We start from the raw sequence: 27,327 nt of genomic DNA on the forward strand, positions 1-27,327 counted from the left end.
ATTTCTTCCAGAGCAAACGACGTTTTAAAGTAGTAGGCTACAGCCCAGTGTTTCCCAGACTTGGGTCTCCAGCTGTTTTTGGACTACAACTCCCATCATCCCTAGCTAGCAAGAACAGCAGTCAGGGATGGTGGAAATTGTAGTCTAAAAAACAGCTGGTGCTGGGGACCCAAATTTTGGAAACACTGCTAAAGCCCATGAAAGCTTCTAGCTGTTGAAATTTGTCTCAGAGGTGGCTCAGTGCTGCTTTTCTTAAGCACCGTGAGCCCAGTGAAACATTCTTTTGAGTAAAATGCTTTCAGTTGGGCTGTACTTGTCAAACATGGCTATTCAGTGAGTTCTTGAAAAAAACCATATAGGATTTGGGAGTCCATAGAATCTCCACATTTTAACTGACTACGGCAATGCTTTTTCATACTATGTAGTTGCTGAATCATAGCAAAGGTCTATATAACTAGCATCACTTTTATTCTGGGAGACCTGGGTGTATATATAAAGCCTGTTGCAGACAAGGTTTATATTTCTCCTGAAAGGGCAGGTGCGCAGTGCAGAGACATTATTGGGTATACAGGCAGCAGTGAAGACTTCCTTTCATCAGCTTTGAATGATTTACCTGCTGTTGCCTCCTCTCTTGAAAACACAACTGCCCTCCGTTATTCTTGTCCTAGTTAGTCCAAAATGTGGCAGCCAGACTAGGGTCCAAAGATTGGAGCTTATTAGTCTAGCCATGTTCCTCATCTTCATTGTTGCCTGTTTGTTTCTGGGATCAATTTAAAGTGCTGGTTTTAGCGTTCAGAGCCCTTAAGGACTTGGGGCCAGGCTACCTCCAGAACTGCCTGTTCCCACATGAGCCTGCATGGCACTTAAGGTGAGCTGCAGAGCTCTTGCTTTCTGTCCCCTGTACACATGAGATGTGACAGGCAAGTCTATGGAATACCTAATCGCTTTTAATGTGAGCTCTCAAAAATCTGTTTCTGCTGTGTTCTGCAGCACAGTCCTATTCATGCCATGTTTGGTAAGAAGGTGATCTCATATTGCTTGATGGAATTTATTCCAATGTAAATGTATATAGAATTTCACCCTTAACGCCTGTCTTTTTTTATTGCTGCTTTTAGTATTGTTTGAATTTTTATTTGCCCTAGGTTTTTCTGATTTTTATTTTTAAAAAACACACAGAAAAGAAGGCTAAAATGTTGGCTTTTGGGGGGTCCTTTTAACTCTCCTGTACTGAGACCATGAGTAGTAAGCCATGATTACCACTTTTGGTTGGTCTGGAGAGAGCTAAACTGCAAGCCTGTGTCTGGGTGACTCATGAAGCCAAGCAATGACTTGGCTCAACAAAACAACCAGGGAGAACGAGGCAGCCATAATCTCCTCTCCCAGAACCTGCACAATTGTGTGATTACACTAAGCCATGGTTTGGCTTAGTGTGATATGCAAATGAGGCCGCTGTGTGAAGCATCGTCAGTAGAAGAGGTAAGGACACTAAAGAGTTCACACTGATATGCTATGCATCATTTGAATATTAATTGTCCGGTACTGTGTGCAATAATTATTTTAGACGTAACTTTATTAAGGAGATAACCCGTGTTCCTTCCTCGTTATAGGCAGCCAAAATGGCAAACTACTGCAAGTGTCAAAAGTTGTGTGATTTCCTCTTCATCTCGTTTGCTGTCATTTTCATGATTACAAGGCTTGGATTGTATCCTTTATGGTGAGTAAATCTGCTGCTTCCATGGAACTACAGGGGTTTTAAGTCTGGTAGATAGAGCACATCCTGCCTCTAGGGCAGCATTTCCCAAGGTGGCCGATGTCGCCCCCTGGGGGACGCTGGAACGATCAAGGGGGAGGCGGTAGTAGCCTCAGGGGCAATGGGGCTCGTTGGATAAAAGTAAGGGGGCAGTGGAAGCATAAAGAAAGAAGATAAGAAAATTTTGGGAAGCCATTTGCACATGTTTCATCTGTTGTGGAATGATACTTACTGGCAGGTCAGGCGTTGTTGGGTCTCCCTTGGATCCCACTTTCCCAGGCTTGGGTAAACCCTTTTTGGCTTCACCCAGGCTTGGAAACTGGGTCACAGTTTGCCTGCCTATTTACAACAGCATCTTTCTTTTACTGTGTTGTGGGGCATAGGTAGAAACATAGATGCATAAAAGAATGCAAATTTGTGACTACATCCTTCTGCTTGTTCACTTAAAGAAGGTGGATTTCAGGGAGGGCACTGAGTATCTCCCCCCCCCCCAAAAAAAGGGAGTGTTAGGCCAAATGAGTTGGGGAACTGCTGCTCTAGGGCCTCTTGCCTGTCGTTCTCAAGGGCTATGGTTGCTTTTCTTATGTACTGCTGCTACTCATACTGAATTAGTTTGGCAGGACCACTAAAGAATCAGCTTATCTCATAGTGGAACCCACGGAATATGATATAATGTGATCTGAGTCTGTAGACAACTAAACTGTGCGTTTCGTGTTGTGCACCATAAATAAAGTTCAAGTACAATAAGCCTGCAATTTACACATGGGGTCAGTTCCTGGGAACTACACATAAACACATAATGCAAGGAAAACCTGTAAGAAGCCAATAATTTTTTTTTTAACAACCCAGCATTGTCAAGGAGGAGGGGTCGCTTTCCTGAGTCCTCTCTCCGAGCTACTAATCAATCAATGCTGCCAACCAGCCAGCCCAATCACATGCTCCCACTTTGGGGGCTAATTGTTACCACCTACAGCAATACTTCCTCACAGGATCACTCCTGCCACTGTTGCCTCTTCAAACATCTCTCTCTGAGGTGTCTGTAATCCCATAGTGTCATCCAGGGTATGTTTTATGGAGAGATGGTAGTCATAAATTGTCAGGTGCTGATGTGGTTGCTCGAGAGCAAACAGGCAAGACTCCAACCTGCCTTTTCCAGGCTTTATTCTTAGTGCAAACTATTTACAGTGAAGAGCGTCGTAAGTTCATGTCCGGCTCAATCGCTAGCAGAATCTGGGAGTGGGCAGTCCTTGTAATGCCCCCCCCAGCATAACAGTCACGTGACCCCCAGCCTTCTCCTCCCCTCCTTGCACCGAAACCTACTGCGCAGAGTGGGCGCTGGCAAAAGGGTACTTCCCTCCTCTCCGGTTTGCTCAGCCTCGGCGTTGAGGCTCTCCCTAGCATCCACTGGTCCCACCACCTCCTCTCCACTGGAGGTGGGGTTTTCCTGCTCGCCGGAGGAGGAGCTGCTTCGCAAGATTTTTGGAGGTTCCCTATAACACAACTGCCCTTTCGCCTCTGAGCTGATGGCAGTTCCCTGACCTAAATCATATTGTTCATGTGCTTAATTGCACGGAAGAGTTCGGAATATTTTCACAGGTCCCAGCTTGCTGCCTCGTGCTCAACATCACCATCTTATTTACTGTCGCTGTCTGCGCATGATTTCACCAGCTCCTCAAGCTCTTCATCTGTCAGTGTTTGTGCAGGATCCTCAGTTAACTCTTCCGCTCTTCCTGGAGAAGCCCCTACAGGACAAACAAAATCGGGTGGAAACAACCCTGTTTTGATTAAGTCATCATAGTTGCATTGCTAATCCGGTCCATGTGAACAGAGCGCCACAAAAGGTGGTTTGGGGGGCATTCAGCTGACCAGCTGGCTCTGCAGCAGCAGCATGGAACAATAGACCACAAATTTCATGTAATCATTATCAATTCTGTGGCTTTGGCCTAGTTTAATGGTATCAGGAAGATGGATTTAATAAATAAGCCAGGAAATCTGTACAATAGTTACCTCCACTGCTTTTTGGTAGTGTTAGTTGATTCACATCCTTGAACATTTGCATGAATTTTAAAAAACCTTCTTTTAATGGTTTGGTAGGAAGATATTGCAAAAATCTGCTTGTTTACATATGACCTCCCCCTGTAGAGGCAGGTTTTCTTTTCTTTTTTTCCTTGTGCTATTCCAAAGGAGCTTCCTGCAGCCAATCGGAAGCCTCGCTTTGGTTTACGAACGTTTTGGAAGTCGAACAGACTTCCGGAATAGATTCCGTTCGACTTCCAAGGTACGACTGTACTAATTTTTAAAGAGTATGGGGAAACTAAGGAAGCACCATTAATTATTTTTCTGGGCTAAATTTAAGTAAGTCTAGTATCCAATGTCTGGGGTGGTTTAAAAATGCATTTTAAATTAATGCAAAAAGATGGCTAAATATACCCCTTAGTTTTCAGCAGATAAGAATTAATAGAACCCTGTCCAATATGTGAAATTCAGAGGTGGTCATTACTTTAAATTTCTGTGGAGAATGCTAAAACAGAAGGCACCACCATTTTAATGATTAATGCTTCAAATTGTATATGTTGTACAGTTGCTAAGGACGTTCCCATTTTGTCACCTCATCTTTCTCCTTTGTTTAAAAGCCATCTTTTTGGGAAATTCTCTTTTGGCTTGTTTAGGAATAAATACTGGCATATCAACCCAAAAGAAATTTTTATTGCAGGCTGCTATAATAGCCCCTGTGAGCAGGTTAGTGGCATATAAATTTTACAAATACCTATTCAGATGCATAGTCCAGCTGGATAATTAAGCTTAAGCTAATTTATCTCATACTGAAAAATGATGAAAGGATGCATTTGTCAGTTAGCTTTCTTTTGTGGCATACATTTTGCAAGTACTTGTGTCAAATACTTTCAGACTTGCTGCAAGAACAGAGAAGTGAACCCGAAAGCCAGTGCGTGTGTGCGCTTTAGTTTTAGATTGCTGTAGTTGACTTAACACTTCTGCGTGTTTTTGCAGAAGAGAACAGAGAAATGTCATCAGTAATACGCAAGTGCACCGACCATTGAAAGCGAAGAATCCATAGCAATGTGCAGTTAATGGCTTGTGTAGTTACTGCATCGGTAAAAGTTTTGAATGATTTCTTCTATCTCAGTCAAGGAGTGCACAGATAACTTACATAGGAAATGTCAAATACTTTAAGCTGGAAGACTCTTCGTGTTTTCCTATTGCTGTTTTCTAACTTTCATCAGCCACTCTCCATTCCCATTGTGGCATATTTGTGAGTCTGAATTATATTGGTCTGCCTCCTGCCCCCACCACTACTAGGCCATACTTCTGGACTGTCTAGCCCCATTGCTAACCTCATCCACACATGTGCAGGTGTATCCCTGTTTCAAGGCTATGGATGATAAACTCTTTTGTCTTAGTTAGCTAAGAGAAATAGGCAGGTCAGGAAAGGCTCTGCTCTCCAACTGATAATCTGCTTCTTCTCTGTCTAGTTGACAGTATGGATGTTTATGTGGCATTGTTTTAGTGTGCATTTTAGTGATATTTTTGAAACCTGGTTTTTATACTTCAGAAGCCACTTGGAAGTCTGTTTTTTGCATTAAGCGGCGTATAAATTAAGTAATAATACTAACAGATTCTCATCAACTTAGAATGGAATAATGCCAACTTTTTCCAAATGCACAGGTTTTTTTATTGGAACTGGTCTTAACTCCTCTGTAGCCAGTCCAGGGTTCCTATAGGTCAATATTTCCCAAGTCGTGAGTTGCAAACCACCTGGATTAGTACAATGGGAAACTGATTCAAATCCCTGCCAAGCCATGGGCTTTGTTAGATAACTGTGGTCAAGTCCTACCCTTCAACTTGTTTGTATACCACCCACTGTTACTTGATGTTTCTGCATTTCAGGTCCTAGCTACTTTCTCACATTTTTTGGGCTTCTTTGTTCTGTGAACTACCCAAGGAACATACAAAAATCAGTAAATGAATACATTTTCCTCCCTCCAAATTAAGCACTGAGAAGATTCTTCAGAGCCTTTTGTCTGATTAACTTGAGTGTTGTTTTTTACCATGAGTCTCATTCTCCATCTTTCATCTGAAGTTATCTTGGCACCTTTACTTTAGTTGCCTCTGGCCCCAGTTGTCAACCATCCCAAGTGTGAGGCTTAAACCCAGCCATACTGATTATGTTAGTTTTCCGCCACAAAAGTTTGCAGAACAGCACGGCATTCCAAGTTAATGTATATCAGAGGATTCACTGACACAAGCCCAATGCCATATAGACAGTTGACGTTAACTTGCTAAACATGCCATCTAGTGGTTAAATTCAGTCTGCTACATCTGTGATTCAGCCAAGAGTCTTGTATATCAATAAATACCAATTTATTATGACATAAGCTTTCATGGAATTATAAATCTATTGGTCTTTAAGATGCCACAAAGCTCTCTGTTATATTTGCTGCAAAAGCCCAACCCCTGTAGAAAATATTAATTCAGTGAGCTATCATCCATATTAGTCCCTCCCCTTTAGTCAAACTTACTAAATGCAGAAACTTACTTTACTGCAGAACCTATGAGAGCCAGGTGTGTCTTTATCATTGAACAACAATGATTTATTACAGTGTATTTAAATTTCCTTTAAAACTAAGTAATCAAATGCTTATAACAGTATTAGTAGCATAGCTCAGGGTCATAACATGGATCAATTCATTATCACATGGATCAATCTAAGTGTCTTGGAGTGTCAGCAGCACTAGTAATCTTTGTCTAGCTACCTAAACTAGTTTCTGTTATGATTCAGTCCACTGGAATAATAGTCAAAAGCATCAAATCAGAGTGGTGGTTTATTCATTAGGTAAGAATGCAGAGGGGGTGGGGTGGGAGAGAAGAATGTAATATGAAACACACACATTTCATTAACCAGTTCACCAATATATACTTCTATGTCTCTCCCACCTCACAAAAAGTTGGAAGATTATAAAACAATAGGGTTGCTAGTAATCATTCATTTTTCTATTAGATAACTTGATATCAGCTGAGCCCTAGAATAGCTTGTACAATCTTCAATATGCTGATGTTCTGTTAATTATTGATTAGTCCATTTGGGGATTCAACGGGTCATATATCATTCACACCAAAATGAGATTACGGGAACTGATCAGTAGTACTTCAAGTCACATGATATGCTAGTGTTGATGCAGGGCTTTTAATATGCAGGAACCAGTCCAATGGAAACAGTACTGGTAAGCATTTTAGATGAATACATTAATTCATCCAGATTGAATGTCCCGGGTTGATAATTCAGAGGTGAAACAACGAATAAATAAGCAGAGATGGCTAAGGTGGGTGTCTTGTTTGGGAAGACTGCCTTGGAAGCCTCACCTTGAGTTCCATCATAGAAGAAAGGAGGAACATAAATAAAATACAATGGGAGTCTCTGGGAAAGCAAAGCAATGTGTAGACTTGCCTCCCATGAAAGAGGGTTTCTCAGATTTCAGGGCTCATTTTGACCCATTGATGAGCTTATAAAGGTGTCATTGACACTGACCCAAATTCTTAGGAATGTAAATGAAATAAAGTCAAGAAATAATATGCAGTCAACACTTATCAGTCATTAGTAACCATTACTAGGAATCATAACATGTAAGGAGTAAGGAAGTAAAACGAGTGAAAATAATAGCATTCTAATGAGAATTACGGCTTTTAACAAGCATATGAATAAGTCGGGGCAGCAGGTGGGGTTGTAGCTCAATAAAAGCTTGAAGTTTTCCAGATGACAGCTTCCTTTTATATCTTTGTGGGAGGTGTTGGAATTATTACTTTGATGCTATAAAAATAATTGTTTAAAAAGTGAAACTCTGCACATGTATACAGTTTCTTTTAGCAACGAAACAGTGTGGTCTGAGAGTACTGTTGTTTTGTGGAGGCATCTTATTAAATACAGAGGCTCCTCATTGGCAAAGGAAGCGCATGCCTTTTATTTCTGAAACTCATAGTTCCTAATTATTCCCCCCACCCCCCAGTCTCACAAACCTATTTTAAATCCCAGGCCCTTTTTGACCCCCTATTGACCCCAAGGTCTTTATTCACCTCATGCACAGTTCCACTGACCCCAGGAGGTCAGTATCAACCACTTTGGGAAGCCATGATGCAGATGTATTGATTTTAAAGCATTCCAGACCTTGTTCATATTGGAGATCATTGATAATGTGGATGGGCTCGCTTGAGTGACCAGTTTTCATGCTCTGTTATTACATTCATAATGACTCCAGTAGGGGTGAGAAGCATTGTTGAGAAATGAACCATCTCTCTCTTCTTTTATATTGACTTCCCATTTTCTCTTTTCTCCAGGGTATTGAACACAGCAATATTTGAACTGCCCGAAGCAGTTGGTGGCTTTCCTTCCTTGACGATCTTTATCATTTTACTTCTGGTACTTCAAGTTCTCCACTGTTTTTGGTCCTATCTAATAGTAAAGGCAGCCTATAAAGCAATTTTGAAAGGCAAGGTAAGGAAAAAAACAAAAACTGTCTTCTGCTTTCTAGTGTGTAATTTTTTTTTCAACTAGCTCAGTTCCCTCAAGTCACTTGACTTTATCAATCTATGGCAAAAACTTGTCGCTCCCTTCCAGAAGACACATCAGGTCTTGAAACTGTATGTTTAATATTGACTGTCTGAGCATTCAGTTGAATTGAGCATGGGCTGCTGATTCAGGGCAGCTGTTCCACTTAGGCTTACCTTGGTTCATCTATGGAACTTGTTTACTGTAACCAGAGAAGCTGTTTGCTATACTTCTCAAGGCCACAAACACATGATATTGGCAGGAAATTTGCATCTTCCACTTCAAATGTAAACTTGTCCGGAAGCTGCTATCAGTTCCAGTTCACTGGCAAACACATTTGTATGATCTATGCACTTGCAAACATGGGTTTGCTTGCTTCCATACATTGCATTTTTTCTAAAGGGTTTCGTAAAGGTAAAGGGACCCCTGACCGTTAGGGTTGCAGCACTCATCTCGCTTTACTGGCCGAGGGAGCCAACATACAGCTTCCGGGTCATGTGGCCAGCATGTTTACCTTCCTGCTAGAGCGGTTCCTATTTATCTACTTGCACTTTGACGTGCTTTCGAACTGCTAGGTTGGCAGGAGCAGGGACTGAGCAATGGGAGCTCACCCTGTCGCGGGGATTTGAACTGCCGACCTTCCGATCGGCAGGCCCTAGGCTCTGTGGTTTAGACCACAGCACCAACCGTGTCCCTACCCATTTAAGGTACACCTTAAAACTGCAATGTGCAAAGCAGCCCTGAGCTTTCACGCTAGGCCTCTGGAATTCAGAGCTTCCTCTGCAACCCCATAGTATTGCAGTGTAGTCTGTATAGATAGTAACAGGGTGCTACTATGTCAGAGAATGTGGCTTCTATGGAGTTGAGCCTTCAGTGATTCTGGTAGTTCTCTGTCTGTTCTCTCAGAACTGCATTTTGTTCTCTTCCGTCCTAGCAGAAGTCACTTGTTTAACACCAAACAATATGTGTCTTCTTTCTTAACCTTCTTAATTATTTTCTTTCTGCTGCCTTTGAAGGCTGGGAAGTGGAACCCTTTGCATGTAAGTTTCCCTGAGGGAAAATGAACACACATGCCACGCAAACATCATCCTCATTATTATTATTGCATCTTCTCTCCTTGTTTCTTCAGTGGTTGTCTTTCTGCACAGCCACTCTGCTTAAAATGCACGCTTGTTGAGGGCTTCCAAGCCCAAAGGTATTGAGCATGTTCTCAGGAGTGAAAGAGAGATATGTATCAGTTTGTTTAAATATGGGAAATGACCTTGGGCCAGTCACACTTCTTTGAAGTCTCCCAGCCCCTCTCACCTCACAGAGTGTTTGTTGTGGGGGAGGAAGGGAAAGGAGATTGTTAGCCGCTTTGAGACTCCTGAAGGGGAGTGAAAGGCGGGATATCAAATCCACCTCCCTGCGCCTCCACTTCCTTTCTCTACCTCCTCACATCCTGCTTCCAAGACCAGAAGTGAGCTGGGCTGGAAGAAGAAAGGCTTGAACTGATAGCGTACAGGGAGATAAGATGGGGGTGGGGGGAGGTGATTTAGGTTCCCTCACCCATGTGGCCATCCTTCAATGTTAAAACAACAAAACCTCACTTTATATGAGACAGGGCAGGAGCAGTTGTTCCCCACCATACTATTGTGTGCAACACTCGAAAGCAAACAGATGAAAAGCTTTAAGAGTAAAGGCTAGATAGAAGCTTGATAGGTTATGTTTAACTTCGGATTTGGGGGGTGTGAACAAGGGGAGGGTTGATTTAATTTCCGTTATGAAATAACCTCCAATACGTTACCTCCCTCCCCCTTTTTCACACCCGTTTTTTTTTTTTTTTTTTGCAGGCGAAGGATGACCGAAGTGACATTGAGTCTAGTTCAGACGAAGAGCCCACCACAGCTCCTCATTCAAAGACCTCCCACAGCTCAGCCACCACCAATGGGACGAGCGGAACAAACGGAACAAACGGGTATCTCACTGGGGGCAACTCCGCAGAGGAACACTAATCCCTGGATTAAACACGGATACACGAACAAGACGAACTGTTTGCTACTGGAAGTCAATCGGTTGTGAATGCTGGGTTTTGTTTTTCATTTCGTTTTGTCTTTTCTTCCTTCCCTTATTCTTTTTGTTTCTCAACATCAGAGAAAAACAAAACACATGGAGTATTTAAAGCTTCTGATAGCGTACTGCTATGTTTCCTGTTTGTGAATGACAGCGCCACACCATGTTCTTTATGTAGGCATGCTGTATGTATATAGATACATGACCAGATGGGAGCAGTACTTTCTTCTGTAGGCTTTGACGATTACTTATTTTAGATCTTATTTGGGGGTGACTTGTGGATGAAAGGGAGCAAGATTCTCTTTCAGACTTCACATCAGGGCCAGGGACTGCCAAGTTTTAAGGTATGTTTCCGTGCTTCATTTCTCTAGCCCAGTATCTAGCGTTACAACAAAACTTTATAAAAGTTCCTCTTTAGTTCTAGGTTGGTTTTGTTTTAATTTGCTGTTTTTGTGCTGAAGGATGCTGACTTTAGAAACTCCCACTACAAACACAGTGGTCACTCCCCTCACCCTAGAGAGGAGTTTTAAAATGGTGCATTAGTATTTCTAAACCGCCTGTAATGGAGCCAGTCCATATGAAACCTTAGTTATTGTAAGATGGGATTTTAGCTGTCTTTTACAAGATTGGTGGCAAATTAGATCAGAGCTCACTGTTTGTGCAAATGCCCAAACTATGTTTACATCAGGTAAGAACAACTCAAGTCTTACAGATAAGTCCTGCCTTGCAGTTTTAACCTCCAGTTTGATTTTTAAAAATTTCTGGAGATGCCTTTTGTTTAGTATCAGAAGAAAAATGCTTACTTGAGCGCATAGTCATGTATACAAAAGTTGGACTTGGATCATATTTAGAACCAGCATCAAGAAGAATAGAGGCAGAAAAGAATTGCTTACAGGGGGTCAAGTAGATACAAGACATTGGGAAGATATCTGCATGGTGCATTGGCAGCCTGTGTCTGGACTGTACCACTGCATACAGCAATTGGGGACTAAGTTGACTGAATACTTTTGCCATACAAATATATTCCATGTACATAGAAACTAGAAGTCATGGGATAGGTTGAGGATGTTCAAGCTTAAAGCCGTTCTCCTGTCAGTCAGGGAATTGTTTTATATCACGTTGCATTAAATCACGTGTGCCACCCCCTTTTGCACTGAAGTGGTACAGTCCAGACACAGTTCTACTTCCTCGCATACTTCTTGTGAAAATTAGGCCTTATTGCTCAGATGGGGAACCTGTTGCTCTCTGATTATCGTTGGACATCATCCCTGACCTTTGCCAGCTCTGGGTGCGGCCGATGGAGTCCAACAACATCTAGAGGTTTTCCATCCCTGTTCTACTGCCTGAGGTTTCTTTTAAGTGCCTGCTAGAAAGCTTTTGCCCACACTTAAAATAAATATTAGGCAGTTCATTCGGGATTCAACGAGGACACAGTCCATCAACCCTTGTAAGTAACCCTGCTTGGTATGAGGTTGTGTTCTTGGTAGATTGTGTGGCCAGGTGGCTCTGATTTTAAGAGAAGAGAGTGCCCTGGTTCTTCCCACTTCCTCAACTTACTTGTGAGAGGACAGTTTACTTAATACTGGTCCTGTGCCACACCACAGAAGAGTCCCCAAGGGAACTTTGATGGTTGTACGAGTCTCATAGCAGTCTTTTCTCTCTTTCTTAGCCCACAACACTTGCAACTATTGGCGCCATTGAGCGCAACCCAGGAACATGGAAAACTGATGGCTAGATGTACCCCAGTGTGAATCAGCAACAAGCATCCAAGGCTCTTCTTAATTACTAGAGAAATACAGCTGGCAGTGATTGTAAGCCTGTTGATTTCCTGCTAAAGATTTACCTGTAGCTATTGATATGTTCTTAAAGGAAATCAGCAGGAATAACGAGAGTTAGATCCTTCCCCCCACTCTTCATCTCTCTGCAGTAGAGGTTTCCTTGTTTTCCAAAAGATCCTTAGATAAAGCGACCTTTCTTTCACATTATTTCTGTGCTTAGTAAAGCCAGTTTCGGCAAAGAAGACAACTTCTCTTTTCTGTGTGCCATTTTTGTTTTCTGTTGGTGTTGGGCACAGAGGTAACATGTATGCCAAAGAACTACATGCAGGGAAAGATAGAAAGAAGCAATAAGCAATTGCTTGGAATCATAAGAGCCCTGTCTCCCATCATAAATTATTTTGAGCCATAAATCCTTTTTGCACATCTCCTGCAACCAAATCACCCTTAACATTTGCTCAAGCCATACAGTATTTATTATACTCTGGCTTTATTCTATACATGAGAGAATGGAAAGGTGGTTGTTCTTTGCAGAGGAAAGGTTATTTATCATCACAATTCATGCGGCCATTTTTGAAGCCAACCCAACAGAACATGTTTTTGGTTAATAGCTGTTCCCTAGTGGGTTGAGGTGTGCTGGATTGGTCTCGTAAATCTGGACGCAACAAGTTAGATTCCATATCTGTGTTATGTTCATTCATGTTGCGTGTGTTGATATTTCAACAGTGTCACTTCAGCCCATCAGGACCCAGTGGAAAAATCAGTTTCTCTGCAAAATACAAAAAAAAAAAAAGGTTATGTGACATGTGCCAACATGCAAAACACAAATTAAGGGTGCCCATAAAGTGAATGTAGTAAAAGTAACTTGAGAGCTGAAGAACAGGAAGTATATTAGAGTGGAGGGATATAAAACAATATCAGAACCACTATGGATATTGGATATTAGTTGCCACTAGAATCTCTCTTTCCATTCTGTCATTTAAGAGTCATTGTGGGTTGGCTCTTAAGTTTCTCATAACTAATCTCTCATAATAATCCGGTGCATCTCAGTTTTGAGTCCTCTGTGCAGCATAGAACTTGAATAAAGAGAGTCTCATGGGCATTGGATGTGAAGCGCTGTCATAGTAAGGCAAAGTGGATGCATCAATAGTTTATATTCAGTTTTTTGGTTAGTTTTACAACAAACACAGATTGGGAGGCTGGGACTTTCAAAATGCTCTATGGCGTTGCTTAGGCAGGAGTTTTGGACAGATGTCTGGTTTTCCCAGAATGTGGAAGCATTGCTTTTGAAGGGAATGTAGAACCAACAGCTGCCATCATTAGCTTCTATAAGCTCACACTGTTGCGGTGAAATGCCACGGTAATCAGGTTAAGGGGAGGAAAGCTCCTGAACCTTGCCTCAGGCAACCAGGAAACTGTTACAAAGCACGCTGTGAAGTTAGCTGGGTTACAAAATGGCTTCATTACAGCTCAATCTTAAACACCAAGGATATAGACACTTTGATGCTGTCAATGCAAAGAGGGCTTCCCCATTCACTTAAATGGATTGAAATTAGGGAGAATACGCTTTGTAGGCCTGTAAGTTCAATGTTAGCCTCTCACTATGGTGTATGCCAAGTGCCACTGGATCCAGGAAGAAAGAAAACATGTAATCAATCACAGGAAGCCCTTCTAGAAACTAACCGGTATTCAGTTTCCTGGATTAGTATTATCAAAATTGTCTTGTGTAAACAAGCTCTTGTTAGGGAAAAAAAAAGCTCTTTGGTTTGGTCTCTTTTAGCAGTAGAGTAAAAGATGCAGTGACCGAAATGTGTAGCGTAGCGACAAAAATGAAGAAAAAACGGTGTGTGGAAGTTAGTAGCCATTAGCTAGACTGAACTTTTTTATTAGCCAGCTCTTGGGGTAGTGGAGTAAGATCTATTGTTGTGTGCATTTCCTCAGTTAAGTATTGGCATGGAACACACTTTTTTAAAAAACAAAAACAAAAAAGTGTGTTTTTATGTATATTTTTAAAGTGGGACAAATGAGTGAAGACCAGGTATCTTCAACATATATATCCACTTGAGGATGGAAGTGTGGGGTTTGATTTGCACTCTCCATCCTGACTGTAGAGTGCCAGATTTTTAAAATGCCAAAAAGAAATATACACGTATGTTCGTTGCCATTTTTGAATTTGTTCAACACATGACTTCATTTCTTGTGGAGTTACTTTCCATTCTCCCACCCACCCACCCCTTTGTGTATGTTTATATCCGAGGCCTGGTTCACAGAAGACCCAGCATGTAGGCCCCAAATCTGGCAGGATGTGGGTTCAGCCTGGGATTCACTCATGCTTCCCCCCCCCCCCCTGCGTGCAGAACCTTGAATGTGATCTTGGGCCTGTGCACATTATCTGTGCATCTTTTTTTTTTGGCTGCACACTTCAGTGGGGTTTGCATAGATGCCGGCATGTCTAAACCCTAGCTGATATTTAAGCTCCCTATACCAAGAATTGCCAAGAGTGGTATCTTTGAGATGCTTCAGGACTACATTTCCCATCATCCCTGATGACTGGCCATGCTGGGCTGAAGGGAACGGGGAATGCAGCAACATCTGTAGGGCAACATGCCAGCCATCCCTGCTGTATACAAGGGAGAGAAAGGAACATGAGTCCCAAGCTCTCCCCCTGTACCCTGCCACTTCCATGGTCTACGTGCCAGTACCCTCTGTGAACTAGCCCAGAGTTTGTTTATTGGGGAGATATTGCAGATGGGTTGCTAAACGAGAGGAAACGGTGTGCAAAGAAATCTTAGCTTCCCTTAGGAAGCATTTGCATGGCACGTTCTCCCCCTTTCCTGCTGTCATTCAGTGAAGCTGGTTTCTTCCTTAACAGCTGGCATGTTGTAACTTGCAAGGAACTAATGAGCATATAAACCCCGAAAGCCTAGATTTGGGACTGTAGGGAAAGGAGGGTAATCGCCAATCTTCACACATAATAAAAAAAGTGACAATATCAAGCCATGGAGTGATCATGGTGGTTCTTTTATCAATTAATGCACCTTTCCTTTCAAGTCATTCTGCTACTGGAACAGAGCGTGTTGCAACAAACAATAAAATTATTGTGCGTGCCTGCGTGCGTGCGTGCATAGGTGTGAGCGTGCTGTATTTTGCAATAAACTATGGGCAGATAGTTGTGTAACCCAATGCCAGCTTGTTTTGAATGTCTTTACATTGTACATATGAAGGCATAGGTTACACGGTATTCTGGTGGTTCAGGTCGATGTTCTTCTGCCATTCCCTTTTGCAGTGTATGGTAGAGGGTTCTGAATATAGGGCTATTGAAGTCCATATTTCTCATCTCCCCAAACTCATGCACTATTAATTTCGGCTTTCTGTAATTCTCACAAATGAGAAGAAGATGGGATTTCTTTATTTGCCCCCTCCTCCCAATTGTTTTATTTTTATTTTTGTTTAAAGGCTTCCTGGTGTTATATTTCCTCCTGTATTCATTACTGAATCCTCTTGTCAAATAATAAAATTACAACAGTTCTGTAGGCAACTGTGAGAATGACCAAAATACTCAAAACCCACAGTGTTTAATAAATGGAGTTGCCTTGAAATCACAAATCAAAACTTCAAAAATCCTCTGATTGCACTTAGGCATGACTTGAGTGTGATTTGGTTTGTTTGGATTCTACTGGGACGTTGCTAAAAACTGCCCATATTTTTTAGCTTCACCTTTTAAAAATAGTTGTCTTGGTATTTATTTGTTTATTTATTGAGAAGTTACTTAGCACATTTTTTCTTACAAGGAAGTTCCAGTTGTAATGACAGAGAAACTGAAGCAACTGATCTGCTTGTATAAAGTTATACACTTAGGAAATAGCCTCCACTTACTTTAATGGAGGGCAGGAGGGGGTACGTGTATTTTGATAGTATTTGTTTTGGCCTTAATTTTAGCCTAGGGCTTTAGTGATGTGTAGTGATGACTAGGACCACTGGTAATGAGAATCATCTCAAAGAAGAACGGTACACGCTGGTTTGATACACAAGAGGGTGTTTTTCTATCTCCCTGCAAATTTCTAAATACTGAAAACAGTAGCCACATTTGTGTGCTCTGCATGGTGGTTACTTTCAGCAGGTCAGGTCAGGACAAAATGGTGCAATTTTCCACCTGTGTTTTCAAGACAATCCAACAGTTTGAACTATAACTTACTGGTATATTTCACTGTCAGAAATACAGCACTGTGTTTTAGCCTTGGATTTTGCTTCTGGGTTTCTTTTCTCTCCCCCCCCCCTTTAAATATGAAAAATTAAAATTCTTCCTGGAATATTTGGATCCAATCAATATTGTGAATTTTGATTTGAAAACACTTTCATAATAAACACTAAAGTATTAGGCCTCTTTACTTGCCTTCTTTGCAGTGTGTGTGCATAGCCTTCTACTACTTGTCTCTTTACATCTCCCCATTGTCTACTCTGATGGGAAGTTGCTCTCCAGCATCTAAGGCCAAAGCTTTTCACATCCCCGGCTTCCTGAGACCCTGGAGATGCCAGGGACTGAACATGGAACAGCAGGTCCAGGGACATGCTGCTCCCTGCCTCTTTCGCTTGTCACCCATGGTTGTCACCTGGTAAGAACAGGGCTGCTGCTGCTGCCGCCGCCACTTCTCACTCCTCTCTGACCTCCTTTTTTCTCCCCCACTGCCTTCAGTGCACCAGGGCGTCCCCAGGCTGCCTCCTGTCGCTTCAGGTCGTGGTGGTGGAGCCAGCAGCAGTGGCAGAAAAGCTATTTTTTTTGTCTCAGGCAGCAAAAATGTCTTGGCCCTGTTTCTCCCTCTGTGGAAATCTAGGTTTCTCCTATGAGAGCAGGCACCGTTGCAGACACTCTTCCCCTTAAATCCACCCGTGGCTGGAACTTGTGTGATTCTTGCACCCATTCTGCAGAAAGGCAAAACTGGTCTTTTCTTTTGGCAGGGTGAGAAGCTTTGGAGCTGGAGGGAGAGACTTTAACCTAATGTTCAAGAAATGAGAGAAAAAGCAAAAACAACAACAACAAAAAACACCACTTAGAGAGTTCCCCCCCCAAAAAAACCCCATTCCCTTTGATCTACACAAGAGGTGTACAAGGTAGTTCAGCCTAAGATATGCAGCTGGCCCTAGGTCAACTGTGTCCCATTCGTGCAGTTATAGGGTTGCCATATTTCTATAAGTAAAATTCAGGACACAAAATTTTTTAAGCCTTTTTTTGGGAAATGGAACACAAAGTTGTTGGGCTTTTCTTAGGAATCAATCTCAAAATCACCATTTCCCAAAACTTCCTCCTGGCTGCTATTTTCACTTGGAAATCCCATGTATGGCAACCCTAATGATGTGATGCAGATGACCAGTCAAACCCAAGTAGCAAAACATTTGCTAAAAGTTAAGCCTGGTTTATTATTAATGAATTAATTCATAAAGAATTTCAGAACATTTTGTAAATGCATTATAGTGGTACCTCGGGTTACATACGCTTCAGGTTACAGACGCTTCAGGTTACAGACTCCGCTAACCCAGAAATAGTACCTCGGGTTAAGAACTTTGCTTCAGGATGAGAACAGAAATCACGCAGCGGCGGGAGGCCCCACTAGCTAAAGTGGTACCTCAGGTTAAGAACGATTTCAAGACCTCCAGAACGAATTAAGTTCTTAACCTGAGGTACCAATGTAACAGAAAAACAAGGCAAGGGGCCATAACAGTTGTTGGTCACCTTGCTGTACGCGATTGTTTGAGGGGCTCTGCATCTTGTTGGCATTACCAGGAAGTAGCTGGGATGAAATCAGCTGCAGGGTTAGTCCCTTAATTAGCCACTTGGCTGACACACCGGCTTGATTGCCATGGAACTTCCAGCCTCCTAGAATTCCAAGCGGACAAGTTAGGGCAGAGGCAGAAATACGAGAACAGAATCCGGCAGTTCAGAATGAAGAACCCACTGGAAGGCTGCATAGTGAGTAACCTCTTATTTCATTCATAGCCCTCCCCCCTTCTCTCTCTCAGCTTAGTATATGTGGGGTTTGGGGGCCACAATGAACTCATGATTCACAGCCACTGAAGAATACCTGGCTGGTTGTCTACATCAGAGAGAGGGACTGATTTTTCTGCCTGCCCTTGAGCTGTGACATTGATCTTCCAAAGTGCTTTGCTGGCAATGCGACACGCATACACCCCGATTGCTTCTTCAAGATTCCTCTTCCCAGCCTCGCAGATGTGGCACCGGCTTTCTGGACAGAGGCCTAGCAAAGCTCGAAGAGTAGCCAAGGATGCTGGACTGACCTAACTGAGTTTCGAAGGTGGCGGGTGTCTCCTCGTATCCTGGTCAGAAACTGGAAGGCAGAGAGAGCTACTGGGTGGGGTTAAGTTGCTGTTTCTGCTATTTTGCAGCAGGGCAGTTTTATATATTTGTTGTTGCATTCCTACCCTGCCCTGGGAGAGTATTGTGGGCGTGTGATGTTGCCAGAGCCACAACTCCCCCACCCCAGCACACCTCTTGTAAAGCTAGACAGCTTGTCGTTTTCAAAGGCCTCCTGTTGCTGATTATCTCTACTCAAATGTTAGGCTTAAGCCGTGTATGTGATGCCTGATCATTTGAATGGTTGCCTTGAGTTCAGTTCAGAAGCTGTAACGTAGATTGGAACAGAGAAGCAGGCCAAGTAACACACACTTCCCTGAAGCAAGTTTAAATCATCCTTTGGTTGTGAATCTTACTGGGTTACCTTGAGCCAGTCATTAGAAGAAGAGTTTGGATTTGATATCCCGCTTTATCACTACCCGAAGGAGTCTCAAAGCGGCTAACATTCTCCTTTCCCTTCCTTCCCCACAACAAACACTCTGTGAGGTGAGTGGGGCTGAGAGACTTCAGAGAAGTGTGACTGGCCCAAGGTCACCCAGCAGCTGCATGTGGAGGAGTGGGGAATCGAACCCAGTTCACCAGATTACGAGTCCACCGCTCTAACCACTACACCACACTGGCTCTCATTACTTTGCAGGGCTGATGTGAGGATAAAACAGGGTTTTCTTAGAGGAAAAGCTAATCTGAGGGGAAAGGTGGATAAATATGCAGCAGAGAACTGGGGAGAACTTAGAAGAGGTATATATCCAAAGATGGATGTGAGAAGTTGAGAAAGAATAATAATAGAATTGTTGAGTTGGAAGGGACCCCAAGGGCCATCTAGTCCAACCCCTCTGCAATGCAGGAGTCTTTTTGCTTAACATGGGGCTCGAACCCACAATCCTGAGAATCAGAGGCCCTATGCTCCATCAACGTGAGTTATCAAAAATAAGGACATAAATAAATAAGTCACGTGAAATTGTCTCCTCTGAACTGTCTGGGGAGACACAGGGATATAGACAAGATATATAACCATAAGTTCAGGGCTGCAATCGTAAACACACTTTCTTGGGAGTGAGCCCCACTGGAACGCAATGGGATCTGCTTCTGACTAAACAGAAGATTGAGGGGAGGAAAACTGCGCAGGGAGGATGGTTTTGATCAGGAACACAGCATGCAATTAGAGAGAGGAGTTGTGGCATAGTGTGGGTTGCCTGAGCCCGGGGCCATGCTGAGGGGGTGGGTGGGAAGGAGGGAAACAGACGGAGTATGCATGCACATTCAACTGCCCAACGGCATCCACATCACCTGGGAGATCTCAGCTGCAGAGCTAAGAAGAGAAGAGTTGATCCGTTGTCTGGAGCCCAGGAATGGAAGCTCTATTGAGGGAGCACTGGGTGTTGAAATTTGGCACCCTTAACAATTTTGTACCTGGGGCAACTGCCCCGGTGCCCCCCATTCTACACCACTGGAGAGGAGCACAATTCCCCACTGCAGCCAGTCCCGCCCCCACAGACCCGCACTTCCGTACAGCTGCATTCAAAACAAACCAGCTAACCGCACACCACCCTGGGGATAATGTTCACGTGGCCGCTGGATGCCTTGCGCATGTTGATCCTTCAACATCTACCAAGGATTCGAGCAAGCATTTTGTTTCCTTTGCCTCTGTTAAGAGATGGCAGGACCGCTTGCAGTTCCAGGCTTGCTGTGCATCCATTATGTGTGTGCACGTGGGGGAAATTGCTCCAAGTGCTGCTGTTTTGTTGTTTTGTACAGTTCAGCTTCGTCAGTGAGTGCCGATGCCTTGCAAAGATTTAATATCCGATATAAAATATTAATATGGCTGCTGCTTCTAGCAAGCTGCATCTTGCACAGCAGGAGAACTGGGAGCCAGCCAGCAGAAGTTTCTGCTGCAAAATCTGCTTCTTTGGATTTGACATACTTTTATTTTAAAAAATCTCTAGAAAAGAGAAATGTTACCATAATGCCTAGTAATCAATTGCAGGGTAAACTTCCCTTGTTGTAAGCTATTGCCAGCATGACAATTGTAACTAATGAAAGCAATAATAATATTTTATAGCAGGCGTTAGCTCTGTCTTTGGTCACTTTGGGTGGAAAGGCATGATGCAGTATTTCTCATAGCTATACTAAAATTAATATAGGGTGGTGGTCAACAAACTCTATGCGCTGACACACTGGTCCTCAAAGGGTGTGGTGCACCACACCGGTATGGCAGGAGAGGATGGCAAGTGTGGCAGGAAGATTCAAGGACAATCAAAGAAATATTTAAACATTTCATTATGGCATGGTATGGTTGTTGGGCATATTGGTCATCCGTTCTCAGAAAACTGTCTTCATGAGTTTCTGCATGTAAGATGAGCCCAAGGCGATTCTCCGGGACCCTCTTAAGTGTCCCTATTTTCCAGGGACAGTCCCAGATTTACAGAAGCTGTCTCAGTTTCTGATTTGATCCCAGAATGTCCTGCTTTTCCTTAGGACACCCCTATTTTCATTGGGGGTGGGGGTGGGAGGAGATATGCAGTTTTGCGAACCCTGACCCAAGGAGATAAGTAACTATACAACCTTTAGAAGACATCTGAAGGCAGCTCTGTAGAAGGAAGTTCTTAATTGTTTTATTATGGTTTTTTTATATGTTGGAAGCTACCTAGAGTGGCTGTGGCAACCCAGTAAGATGGGCAGGGCTTATTATTATTATTATTATTATTATTATTATTGACGTCCCTATTTTCATTGGAGAAATGTTGGAAGGTATGTTCTCCCCACGTCTCCTCTCGCCATGCGCATGCCCTTTGCCATCCCCAAATCTGCTGAGGAAGCTTGTCAAGGAGGAACCCAGAACACATTTAGCGGGAATGCCAGGACTGCAGGAAGGAAATGGTTCTGTCATGCAAGGAAAAATCCTCACACTGCCTTAGCACTATGTTGAATGAAACCAGTGTTCTATTAATATAATAATAAAATAGCAGGCTATATGCAGTAAGGGTTGCGAATGTTGAACTCTACTGGTATAATGAATGGGTCTGTGCTGAATTGTCACAGAGCATGCTTTTCACAAAGGACTATGTCAGGAGGTGCGGTGCTTCCCTTGAACAAAAAAAAAGCCTTTTCTTGCAAAATCTTGATCCCTTCCTCCCTGGATCTCCTCCATCCTTTGCAAAACACTTGCATTTGAGGCAGAGAGCATAGCATAGAGAGGATAGCCTCCTTTTTTAAAATGTTCAGTGAAACTATATTAAAGGAGGCAATGCATAGCAGCATTGGGAGAGTGACCTTCCACTTCTGGCTTGCCAAGAGAAAGGGGAGCATCGCGTTGCAGAGGAGCTTCTTCAAAATAGTGACTTGCCTAATCACAAACTGGACATTGGCTCACAGAGAGATCTGAATGAGCAAGCTGGTGTTCCCAGGAATGCTTTTTGCAAGTGAGGAAACCTAGCACACCAAATGGGAAGCTGCTTTCTACTGGGCCCATGGGTCATTCTAACTCAAGATTGACAACACAGGAGCTTTCAAGGCTTCCAGCAGGAGTCCTTCTAGCCCTACCTGGAAATGCCAGGGACTGACCCTGGAATCTTCTGGGTGCAAAGCTAAGACTGAGCCACAGCCCCATCCACCCTCCATACACTGGCCTTTCCCCAGATTGGCAGTAGGGGAGCCTTTAATGTGAAAGGAGAGTAGCACAGGTTATCTGCATTATTTCTTTTTCAGACCTGTGAGTGCGTTATAATGGAAACACTTCCATATGGGCTTTGATCTGGCACAATGTTTGCATGGGGTGATGGAATTGGGAATGGAAAACAAAACGAACCCTGAGAACCGTTTTATTTAAGCCGTGTGAGATCTCTCTTTTTTTTAATGAATATTTTACAGAGTTTTATCAGTTACAAAAACATTAAACAAGGCACAGTAAACATATGGTACAGGTTGGGATGTTAAGTAGTTCCTTTTTTAAAAAAAAATTTTTTTTATTGATTTTCCAACATAAATTATAACACATTACAACTGACAGTACAAAAACAAACAAACATATAAACATGTATAATTTCATAATCTTTTTTTCCTTAAACCCAATTTCAACGACTTCCCCATGCCTCCCTTTTCTGCATCCCTGTTTTAGACTTTTTCAGCAATCCCTAATCTCAATTACTTATAATTCACTTTCTTTAACCTTTTTCTCTTACCCAATCATTTATCGCTGCAAATCTGCTTTGCCATACCCATGACATTTTAACACTCAATAATTTTACAACAGTTCTTAAGATAAAATTTAAATTTCTTCCAATCTTCTTCCACCGTCTCTTTCCCTTGGTCACGGATTCTGCCCGTCATCTCAGCCAGTCCCATATAGTCAATCACCTTCGTCTGCCACTCTTCCAGCGTGGGTAGTTCTTGTGTCTTCCAATACTTTGCTAAAAGAACTCTTGCTGCTGTTGTAGCGTACATAAAAAACGTCCTATCTTTCCTTGACACCAATTGGCCTACCATGCCCAGGAGAAAAGCCTCTGGTTCTTATGAAAAGTACACTTAAGAACCTTCTTAATTTCATTATAAATCATCTCCCAGAAGACCTTAATCCTTGGGCACGTCCACCAAAGGTGATAGAAAGTACCTTCCATTTCATTACATTTCCAACATTTATTATTGGGCAAATGATAAATTTTTGCAAGCTTGACTGGGGTCATGTACCACCTATAAATCATTTTCATAATATTCTCTCTTAAGGCATTACATGCCGTAAACTTTATACCGGTGGTCCATAACTGCTCCCAGTCAGCAAACATAATGTCATGACCAATGTCTTGTGCCCATTTAATCATTGCTGATTTAACCGTTTCATCCTGTGTATTCCATTTCAACAGCAAATTGTACATTCTTGACAAGTTCTTAGTATTGGGTTCTAACAGTTCTGTTTCTAATTTTGATCTTTCCACCTGGAAGCCAATTTTCCTGTCCCGTGTGAGATCTCTCAATGCCAGAGAGGGTGTGTAGATGTGTGGGTGCTACAGAAACTCTGTTGATTTTGTAAAGGTCTCCTCCCTGTGTGTGGATATCATTTCTGTTGGGTGGAGATTTTGGCTAGATTTCAGGGAGACGTTGCAATCCACCCACTGGGAACTTCTACCTGTTGTTTAAGTAATGATAATAGTAATAGTATTAATACAGGAGTATCTAAGGACCTTGTACATTATCAACAGCTGGTTTTCTGGCTTAAAAGTATGCAATCACTTTGCATGCCCCATTCATGCTGAAAAAGGAAAAGAAAACCTTTGCTACTGTGGATACACATTCTCTTCCCACACAAGCTGCACACCTATGTCCTACGCTTTTCTTTTCCTGTGTGGCAGGCAGAACAAGTGCAGACCTGAAATGTTGCCCAAACCTTAAAGCCTGTAAACAAGTCTGTATCTTGTGTTTTCAGTATGACAGGGCATATCAAGATCTGAAAAGATTTTCCAAAAATGGAGATAATTTCTGCAAGCAACTCATGTCTATTCTTCAGCAGAGGTATGTATGTGTCCCCTTAACCTGGTAGACTTCAATCTCCCTTGTTTGCTCAGATGGCAAATTATTTTCTCCAAATGGTATGTGTGTGCCAGTGGAGGGAGCGGGGAGAGAGTTATTGTTCTCCAGAACAGACTTCTATAATACAAGGCTGCTTATCATTTCCTCCCTGCATGTTCGAACAGTTTCTATAAGGCTTGGTCTGATGCCACTTGAAATATAACTTGCTCATCCAGTAATTACTAGGGTGGCTGCTGGAATGTGAAGAAGGGGAGTGGAGAAAAGGTCTAATAGCAAGGACCAGCTTCAAGGCAGCATATACAGTTACGTGGATTTTCTTCCTTTGGCCTGATGATGAGCTCAGTTGGATGGTTTTTGCATGGTTTGCATGGTTTTTGCAAAAACCATGGTTTTTGCATGGTTGAGACAAGTAGTGTAGGGGAACCTTGGGTTTATGTGCCTCCTCCTTCAGGACAGCCACACAGAGGAATTTGAAAGCTTTCCCCCTTTTTGGTTAAGCACAGGTTGCTACGTCATCTGAACCAGGTAAACTATGGGTAACCATAATTATAGTTTGTTTAAACAAGCCAACGTGAAGCCATAGTACGTTTCAACAAACCACTGTTAACAGGAGTTTAGCATGCTGTCCAAACCCTAAACGGTGGTTAATCTAAAACAGAAGTAGAAGCTGCTGATCCCCTTGCAAGCTACACCAATGAGAAGTGGGGAGTGAGGAGTTTGCAAGCCCAAGGCTCACTGCAGCTCATCCCCATGACACAAAACCATAGTTTAATATTAGGTGTGAACTTTTTGCTTTGACCTAAATCAGGCAAGCCTTCATAGATTGTGCAAAGTCCAATTCTACCCTGGATTCCCTTGAATGCAGCAAATATGGTGTGATATATATATATTATAAAAGACCTATGCTTCTGGAGCAACACTGGCTTTTGCCTCCCACAAGAGTCCTGACTAACCCAAAATAAAAGCAACAAGCATGGCTGGGAAGGGGGAAGAGGCAAGAGTTGGGAGTGGGGATGGCGATACTTTGCTCCTGCTGACATCCGAAGTGTTGGAGCAGCACCCTTGAAAAACAGTGGTGTGGAGCAGTCTACTGGATGATCCCAAATAACTTAAATACAGTGCAGACTGAGAGGTGCCCAGTTATAGGAAAAAGTCCCTCATATGGACTTTAGCTCTTAACGCAGAGGGTAATCTCATTAAGGACAGGGCTGGGTAGACAGGACATTAAGTGTTAATTAACTCAGGTACTGGGGCCATTGCACACATATTAACACACATTTCCTAACTCCTTGTGGCAGAATGTCCCCCCAAGGTCTCTGTGCAGTTAGAACTCATGGCCGGGTGATTGGGATGTTCCTTATGCAGAAAGGGGAAGGCGTTTCACAGGAAAACATAAATGTAGGCTTCATCCAGTTACTGTGAAAAGGAGTTTGCTGGAGATTACCGTACTGTCACTGCCCTATGACCAGGTCATCCTTAAATAGGGCTATCTGTTTGCATTTGATAAGGAAGAAGTTCCAGGGATTCATTAGGCTTGTGCTTACCCAGTCCTTATGCACATTGGTCAATCTGGAGAAATTCACCTGCACGGCAACTGCAGCAGAGAGGATATTTGGTGGGAACCACTAGAGATTCCTCTAACAGGATCACACTTGGCTTGAACTTCCATAGCCCTACTTGGCTTGAACAACAGCGGCTTCCTCTGATGCCTTTCTGGAGTTTCCCATTCTTTGAAATGTTCAGTTTGTGATCTATGTGTCTGCCTGCAGTTCTGACACACGTTTGGTTATGTAAACCTAATCAGAGGACTCAGCTACATTGGCAAAGAAAAAATGCATTTGCTTTACATGCATTCTAACACTGTGACACCAGATCGCACTGTGGAGTTCCATACAAAGTTTGCAATGCATTTAACTGCAGCGCTTTTTTGATGTGTCTAGATCCAGCCAGAGTAAACTTTTGCACTGGTTCTGACAGGCCAACCAGTGTGAAACTAACCTGGGTTGCAGTGGAGCCACCTGTAAGCAAGAGGGGACCTTCAGCAGGCAAGGGTCCAGAGACAGAAAGGGGAAAGTAGGGGAGGCAAACCCCTGAGCTCTGGCTAACTAAGCAATTCAGTAGAGTGATGTGCATCTAAGTGATTTTCAGTGAAGTGATGCTCAACAGGGTGGATCTGGGGAGCCAGAACCCACACAAGTGATCCAGCAAATGATTTCATAGTGGAACTGAGTAACCAGATCCTGAAACCAGAAATATTGTTGCTTTGAAGCCTGGAGTTTTTGTACTCTCAAAAACAAAAGCCTCAAAGGAAATTCCGGCATTGATTGGATCATGGAGGTGTCATCCCTTTTTCCTGTATCTGGTATAGATAGGTCATGCAGGTCAGAGATAAAGGATTCTCTTTCGTGGAGACAGGTGGTGGTATTCACCTAATCTAGGCCCAATTAGGCCTAGATTTGAACAACAGGCTCCTCTCCCAAGGGCCACAATATTGCATTAATGTTGGGTTTCATTGATTGGATTGCCAAAAGCCACATCCTGCGCGTATGACTGGTGACCTTGCCTCTACTAAGGTGACCAACTTGATTCACCAGGTTGCCTTTTTTTGCTGGATCGTGCCCCGATTTAGCAGTCATATTGTTCCTGCAATTGCTATTGATTTTGTAAAGTCACAAACAGAGTTTCGGAAGATTTACTAAGACACATTTCACCCAAGGGGGGAAGGCTGGGAGGAAGGCTTTTAGCTCTAACTTGTTATTTCATCCTGAAAACCTAATTCATTTTACTGTCAGATATTCTGAGTAGAGAGCAAGGATTTCATTAGCTGTGCATTCCAAAGAGAAATTGCCATTCCATAGAAGATTTGCCTTGCATCTTAAACCTCAAGGCTCCCCTTTCTAGGAGACACCTTTTTGAAAGTAATTCTTTTCTAAATATGATGAAATGCTTTACCACTTATGCAGTAGGACAAGTGAAATTCAGGCACACACAAAAACCCCTCAATTCTCTTCCTTTTTTACAAGCTTGGGATATCATCATTACTTCCATGCTACTTGGATAATAAAATATGACATTTGTCATGAGATGAACTACATTAAATCACGTCGGTGGGTGATAAATTTACCTTGTGAACATATAAGCATCATCAGCTGTTCTGATTCTTTTGCATGGCAATGAAAAGAATGGAAACTTCTGCCTATGAAGTGTGCGGTCTACCAAGCAATGGTTGCCTCCCCAAATATTTATTTGGTGCCCCTTTGATTAATGCTGGGGTCTCCAACCTTTTCGGAATTTTGAGAAAGTG

General features: G+C 42.7%; 2 protein-coding genes and 1 long non-coding RNA gene across 7 annotated transcripts in view; 2 read left to right on the plus strand and 1 right to left on the minus strand.

Annotated features, from left to right (window-relative positions):
* Positions 1–11,258, plus strand: part of CERS6 (ceramide synthase 6) — an 84,648-nt gene extending 73,390 nt beyond the window's left edge. The window contains exons 8-11 of one of the 2 annotated variants that reach the window (XM_053408869.1): positions 1,608–1,714; positions 8,099–8,255; positions 9,326–9,349; positions 10,142–11,258. In XM_053408869.1, the coding sequence (XP_053264844.1) occupies positions 1,608–1,714; positions 8,099–8,255; positions 9,326–9,349; positions 10,142–10,303 (450 nt within the window). In that variant the 3' untranslated portion in view covers positions 10,304–11,258. The remainder of the gene's footprint in view (positions 1–1,607; positions 1,715–8,098; positions 8,256–9,325; positions 9,350–10,141) is intronic. The other variant, XM_053408880.1, reaches the window with a different exon arrangement.
* Positions 11,259–12,549: 1,291 nt separating this feature from the next.
* On the minus strand, positions 12,550–27,253 carry LOC128423596 (uncharacterized). Of its 2 annotated transcripts, XR_008332803.1 has the most exons (4): positions 27,148–27,253; positions 18,214–18,477; positions 17,865–18,008; positions 12,550–12,905 (listed from the first exon to the last, which is right to left on the minus strand). It is a non-coding gene; the product is annotated as an uncharacterized LOC128423596 (long non-coding RNA). The 2 variants fall into 2 exon arrangements; XR_008332802.1 differs by lacking the exon at positions 18,214–18,477.
* Positions 17,797–27,327, plus strand: part of NOSTRIN (nitric oxide synthase trafficking) — a 29,280-nt gene continuing 19,749 nt past the window's right edge. For all 3 annotated transcript variants that reach the window (XM_053408842.1, XM_053408851.1, XM_053408860.1), the window contains exons 1-2: positions 17,797–18,101; positions 23,920–24,005. In XM_053408842.1, the coding sequence (XP_053264817.1) occupies positions 18,075–18,101; positions 23,920–24,005 (113 nt within the window). In that variant the 5' untranslated portion in view covers positions 17,797–18,074. The remainder of the gene's footprint in view (positions 18,102–23,919; positions 24,006–27,327) is intronic.

This window comes from Podarcis raffonei, chromosome 1 (assembly GCF_027172205.1).
Source record: "Podarcis raffonei isolate rPodRaf1 chromosome 1, rPodRaf1.pri, whole genome shotgun sequence".
Classification (NCBI taxonomy): Eukaryota; Metazoa; Chordata; class Lepidosauria; order Squamata; family Lacertidae; genus Podarcis; species Podarcis raffonei.